The 6,609-nt window shown below is 36.8% G+C and overlaps 1 protein-coding gene across 1 annotated transcript; it reads right to left on the bottom strand.

The window, feature by feature from the left end:
- Positions 1-444: 444 nt before the first annotated feature.
- On the bottom strand, positions 445-5,744 carry LOC144569156 (AICARFT/IMPCHase bienzyme family protein). Its single transcript, XM_078319360.1, has 12 exons — positions 5,577-5,744; positions 5,359-5,479; positions 4,990-5,065; positions 4,660-4,756; positions 4,481-4,583; positions 4,173-4,306; positions 3,884-4,064; positions 3,263-3,420; positions 2,668-2,877; positions 1,933-2,280; positions 1,432-1,558; positions 445-869 (listed from the first exon to the last, which is right to left on the bottom strand). The coding sequence occupies exons 1-12, from the start codon at positions 5,685-5,687 to the stop codon at positions 718-720; spliced, it is 1,818 nt and encodes a 605-aa protein (XP_078175486.1). The 5' UTR covers positions 5,688-5,744; the 3' UTR covers positions 445-717.
- Between the last annotated feature and the right edge of the window lie 865 nt (positions 5,745-6,609).

Genomic DNA, 6,609 nt, shown 5'->3' on the forward strand with positions numbered 1-6,609 from the left:
GCAAGCAAATAGTAGTCTATGAGCGAGATAGGATAAACTTGAGCGGTTCGTACCAAGGTCGGCAAAGGAGCAGCAACAATTGTTTCTTTTTGAAGTCAAAACCCGTAGGTACTAACGTGTATTGTTTTAACATGAAAAGGTTGAGGGGGCCGTTCACAGCAATGACAGAGTACGGTTCTGACAAGAAAAACCGACCAGACAAGTGTTTGGTTTGATTTTGTTCCAGCACCTCGGTCTTATCCTGCATTGTTCATGAATCGAGAGAGAGAGAGACTGTAGTCAACAGCATTACGTGGAAATAACGAGTTCAATGTGACACCCAACAACAAAAGGAGAACTATTTGCCACCTTACCTCAAAAAACAAAAGGAGAACTATAAATACAATTTACAAACTAATGCTTACCCTAAGAAGAAAGGACTAAAAAGGTGATGAAAATGTACCATGATATTAAATTAATTGATTATACTAGGTAATAAAAGTTTAGAGAAACAGGCCAAAAGTATCCCAATCTCTGCATCGGGCTCCAGTTATACAGCATACACAACAATTTGGCGTTTGTAACATTTGGGTCTCCAGTACACTCATAAAAACATTCAAGCTTACTATTAAAACCAAAATTGTAAGCTTCTTTTTATTTTTCCGACTCCCAGTACTTCCAATTAGCACCACATTTCCTAGTTTATTTTATTCTCGGATTACAAATCGAATCCTTTAATTAATGCCTGAAGTGCCTAATGTTAGTGAATAAAAGAGAAACCCCATATTTGTTGCAACAATCGACTGCATCATTGTCTCTAATGCTACCTCCCGGCTCAGCTATGACCCCAATTCCGTTTTGACAAGCCTCTTCTACTGCATCCTTCCAGGCTGCAATTTTACAATCAGGATAATTAAAACAAATATTATACGACAAAATCAAGCCTCTTCTGAATCAAGGTTTGGTTATAATGAACAGAACTTTACAAAAAAAAAGAGAGAACTATCTATTGTCAATATACATATTTTCAAGATGCCTATCGTCAGGATGAGCAAGCAATAAATAGTGTGCGCTTTTAAAGGCTATTTAAGTACATTTCTCAGTCAACAATTCCCAGCATATTCAATACTTGTGTAGACCATATATCAGGGCACAAGTAATAATTTCTTCTCAGTTTCTGGTTCCACTCCTTCCAATATCTTCTTTCCACTTATTTCTGTTCAATTCCTCTACTGCAACCGCTCATTGCATATTAAAACAAGATATTGCAAAATAAAAAAGGAAGAATTTCTCCCCAAAACAATAATTATAGTAAAGAATGGACACTCAGCTAAATTATCTCTCCTCCCTAAAAATTAAGAGAATTTGCAAATGCAATACAATTCCAGCAAATAATAATAAATAGAGTGCTCTGTTTGCAAAATAAAAAAATAAAATAATTAATAGAATTACCAAATGGGAAGAATGCATCACTAGCCAAGGCAGCTCCTTTGGCGTCTTCACCAGCTTTTCTAAAAGCAATCCGTAAGCTTTCCAATCGGTTTGGTTGGCCACTTCCCATTCCCAACATACAGTTATTCTATACAATAAGCAAAAACTTCAAGTGTTGTTCCATTAAATAAGAGTGAATTTTTTCTTTAGAAAAGTCTTATTCCCTTAACAATCATCGAGATAAATGTATATCCTAACAACATATAAAACCAGTAATCTCTCATGTTCCATTAATATTGACAAATAAGCAACAAGGGAGGGTAGTTAAGGTTTTTTCTTAAGTAGAAAGGGGGTGTGTGTGTGTGTGACAATTTATCATCCTTGTAGCACTGTACTGATATTTCTTGTTTCACATTACAAGGTACCCATGAGTTGTGCCCCCCCACCCTCCCCTGCCCGCCGTTCCTCAAAAGGGAAAATTCTTGAACTATTAGTTTAGAAAATAAACATGAGAAAACAAACCTTGGCAATGACAATGGCGTTGCTCTTGACATGCTTAACACAGAGCCAAGCAAACTTTGCATCAGATAACTCTTCCTCCTGCGGGGCCTGCTGAGACATGACCTTGAAGGAGATATCTTGAGGGGTCGTGTCATCAGACTCCTGGGCCAGCCAGCCGCCTCCAACCTGCCTCAGAGAGAGCAACCCCTTGCCAGTTTTTTTCGCCTCGAGAATTCTTAGTGTCTTTGATTTGCCTTTAAGGATTTCCAATCCCTTTGGTGTATAACTTGGTGCTACTACTATTTCATAGAACATCCGGGTCTCACCATCTGTCGGGCTTCGAAACTCACGGATTTCTCTTGCAAGATCCTGCATGAGTGTTCAGTGGATTGGACAAGGGTGAAAAACAAAATAATTTTTCTCCTTCCCTCCAATGCAGTGAGAGGAGGGGCATGGATCAAAGGTTAAATTTAAGGTGGAAATTTATAACTTGAAAAAGATTTCAGTTTTGCAATGCAACACAGCACCAGATGTAGGAGGCTCTTTTTCTTTAATACCAAAATAGGCATTTAATTGCAGTTGTGGTTGAGAGACAAGAGGAACCATTTGTGAGAGAGGAGGATCCATGAGTCTCTCTGTTTGTTAGTGTGTGCACGAGCATGTGTAAGAGAAAGAGAACTTTTAATGCCCAACACAAATGCTATTGTCATTTACTTTTTCTTTTTCAAAAGAAATATTGGTGCAGATATACTATACCTCGTCAATGGTAGTATTAAATGCAACTATACCACCAAAGGCACTAACAGGATCAGCCTTGACTGCTAGTCTGTAAGCTTCAAGAATGTTCACTCTCGAAGCGACCCCACATGGGTTAGTGTGCTTCACAATCACACATGTGGGTGCATCAAACTCTGACACACAGTTCCAAGCCGCATCAGCATCCAAGTAATTGTTATATGACATTTCCTAGATAAAAGAAAAACAAAGAGAATGATTAAGTTTTGAAAGACAACTTTGTACTGATAAAAACTTTATATACAGATATCCTTTTGGAAAATGGGAATTTTTCAAATAACTTTACAAGAGAACATCTGGACCTATTTCTAAAAAATTTCTTACTTCTAGGAAAAAAAGCAGATGAAGTCCCATTTTTATACTTGTTAGCATAGTTTCAGATTTTTTTTCAAAGCGAGAAATTTTCAGAAATTTTGATGACCACAGAAAATTTTGCAACTTTTTAGTGGAACAGAGGTGATAAGAAGAAAATTCTCACTTCAAAAGGCACAAACCATGGCCAACAATAAAACAAAAGGAAGAATGTGTGAAATATTAAAATTTTGAAAGTATTGACCTTGCCATGGTGTTGAATAGAGGTTGCGATCCCACCAGCCTTCACCAAAGAAAGACTCTTATCATCATAAAATGCAGCCTTTTGGTGTGGATTCTCTCCATATCTAAGTGTTGATTTTAAAGACAGAGGAACTGTAAAGCTAGGTGGAAAGATGTCACCTAAAATTAAAAAATTGAAACAAATAACTTTTTCAATTCAATGATAATTTTCATAATGATTGAGTAGACAAGAATAAATAAAAAAAAGAGAATATGTATGTTCCTGAAATTTTAAACCTCTCAAGCATTATGTTAGGGTTTAGGTTTATCAAAACCCTAAACCTCAAGCCCCAAAAAGTTCATAAATGTGGAACTGTGCATACAAGAAATACTAGGATTGCCCCCAAAACTTCATAAATGCCCCCAAAAAGTTCATATATGAAACATCCGACATCAAAACCTCCAAAATACAAAAGACAATTTATTCATATAACTATCCTATAATTGATCTGTTCGCTACAAATTTGCCCAACGCTCCACCCTATCATCTTCCGTAAGTGTCAATCAAGAACTTGCACACTATTTTGAGTTCCCAAAGGGAACAACCACATTGAATATTCTTTCCCAAATAAAATAAATTTACCTCCACTGGATTGCTTCCAGAGCCACTCGGAAACAGCCGCATCATATGAGGCAACATGCTGGAAAGCTTTCCATGCCAGCATTTTACGGAACTGACCCTTGTCACTTTGATTTCCTTTTAGAAATTCCAAAAGGCCAGGATAGTCATTATGGTCAACAACCACCAACACATCTCTATGATTCTGTTGCATGGACAAACTATCAGAATACAAGATTTTTTTTTTAAAAAAAGCACCACGGAGGGATGGATATACAAGAAAACAATCTCTGAAGAGAGTTAAAGAAATAACCTTGGCGGCAGCTCGAATCATGGTGGGTCCACCAATATCAATATTTTCAATCCCATCCTCAAAAGAGATATCACTAGATGAAGTAACCTTGTCATAAAAGGGATACAAATTCACCACCACCACATCAAATGTTCCTATAAAGAATGAAATCATAACACTGGGAGTCTAATTAATTATTTTTAAGTAAGAATAATTTCCAGTTTGCACAAATTGAAGCATTTAAATAAAATAAAAATGTAAGACACCTCCAAAAATTTAAATACCCAAAAATCACTGCATGTTGTCTATGGTAAATGATTGGTACATACCAATCCCATGAGCATTTAAAGCTTCCATGTGATGATTGTGATCTCTTCTAGCAAGAATGCCACCATGTATACTTGGATGTAGTGTTTTTACTCTTCCATCTAGCTGCAAACAACAACAATTTAAGACAATGAGAAACATGTATATTATCAGTGGTAACATATTTTTAAAAAGATAGTACCATTTCAGGGAAATTTGTGATTTGCTCGACTTTAGTGACAGGGATTCCGGCTTTTTCTAAAGCAGCAGCAGTTCCACCAGTTGATACAATAGTATACCTATAGCAAGCAATCTGTAACAATTAGAGATAGTATGCAGAGGACTGGCACCAGTTGATGCCAGTCAAATCCTATTAGCAACACAAAAGAATTGATAGAATACTAGAAAATGCCTAGAATTAATAGGCAGATCCTTGTGTTGTCATATCATGATCAATATAAAGGACAAGCTTTGCTGAATTTATTTTCATTTTTCTTTTCAGCCTTAATCAAATATTTATTTTACTAATTACCCCAACTCTTGTAGGCCATTTGCAAGGAGAGCAAGGTCTCTCTTATCTGAGAGTGATATCAATGCCTGTTTTGTGCCTGAGAGAACAAAAGTAATAATCACAGGCATGAATTTTTCTGAAAAGAATAAGCTTATGTGCAAAATAAAGAACGCTTACAGACAAGGCCGAGAAAAAAAAAATAACTTATTTCAACTCGGTGGCGAAATTTTATCGTAATTCAGTATGTTCTCAAAGAAAGAAGTACGTAACAATGAAATTAAAAGTATAAATTAAAATTGATTTCTGTACTCAACGAAAGGCTCAAACGGTGAAACGGGTAGATGTTAACTTTCAAATTGAAGAAAGAAAAATAAGTACACTAAAGATTACCAGTCGACACAGAAGAAACACTAGCTTGGATATCGGTCTCTGTTCCAGCCATGGCTCTAACAGGAACTAAGGAACAACAAGAAGAGATTCCAGGAAGTTTACAAGTGAAGAACACCCGATTCTGCGGTAAGAACCAAAAAAAAAAAAGTAAGAATTACGGCGGAAATAAAATTTAAACTGAAATCGGATAGCAAGCAGCTGCGAAGAGAGCGGAAAACCTGGAAACGTTGGTGGATAAAGGGAAACAATTGGCTGCGAAGAGAGCTTGAGGCGGAGGCGGAGGCTAAGGCGGCGGCGCGACTGGGAGAGTGCAAAAGAGAAATAGGCATTGTTTGTCCTTTCTGCGCTTCAGTGGGTAGAGTGCAAACAGCAAAGGCAATGTTTTAGCTGAGTAAACATAAAACTTAATTTAAGTCTTCGGAAGACGGTACAGGTTTCGGATCCGTATCCTCCCAGGTACCTGACTCAACCCAATTGAAACGGACGGTTAAAATTTACTATCATCTGCGCGGGATTCGGGAAGACAGGGCAGGATTATTTGTGCTTTGAGATGCGTGCTAATTCATTTTTAGACCGTCCGATTCAATTCTACTCAGTCAGGTAACCTGAGGGGATACGAATTCACAGGTTTCTGGGCCGAAAGTGCAGGCTTCTTGAGCGCACCAATACGAATTCGTATCCTCTGCATTAACTCAAAAAGGTAATCTTTTCAGTTAATGAATCTTGACTGTCCGGTCATCTTCAAGATTCGTGTAAATTAGATCTGCACTAATATTAAAGTCCCCCATGTTTTAGGCGAGGACCGGATGGGCTCCGTTTACAATCGGACAGTCCATGTGTATTAACTCAAAAGATGCTATTCTGAGTTAATGCAGACGATGCGGGCTCCACCAATACAAATTTCAGGTTTCTGGAATTCTGGCACAGAATTTAAACTTCAATTTTAATCAAAAATTTGTTCAAAGGTTCTGTTTCATCTATTTTTTTGAAAAAAAAAACAAATTATTTATTTTCTGGAATTTTGATTTACTTTCAATTTCTAAAAAAGATTCATAAACTCCGCGGCTCCATCCGTTCCGGAACTTTTTGCATTTAATATATTTTAATTTTTAGAACTTTTATATTTTGGGTATAGTGTTCTTAAAATATGGGGGGAATTTCATGTTTACTTCTCAAAATTTTCAAAATTACTTATTTTTCCATCTAAACTTGGAATTTATGTTTTTTCTTTACTAAACTTTCAAAACTGAC

Source organism: Carex rostrata, chromosome 18 (assembly GCF_964058835.1).
Source record: "Carex rostrata chromosome 18, lpCarRost1.2, whole genome shotgun sequence".
NCBI classification, from domain to species: domain Eukaryota; kingdom Viridiplantae; phylum Streptophyta; class Magnoliopsida; order Poales; family Cyperaceae; genus Carex; species Carex rostrata.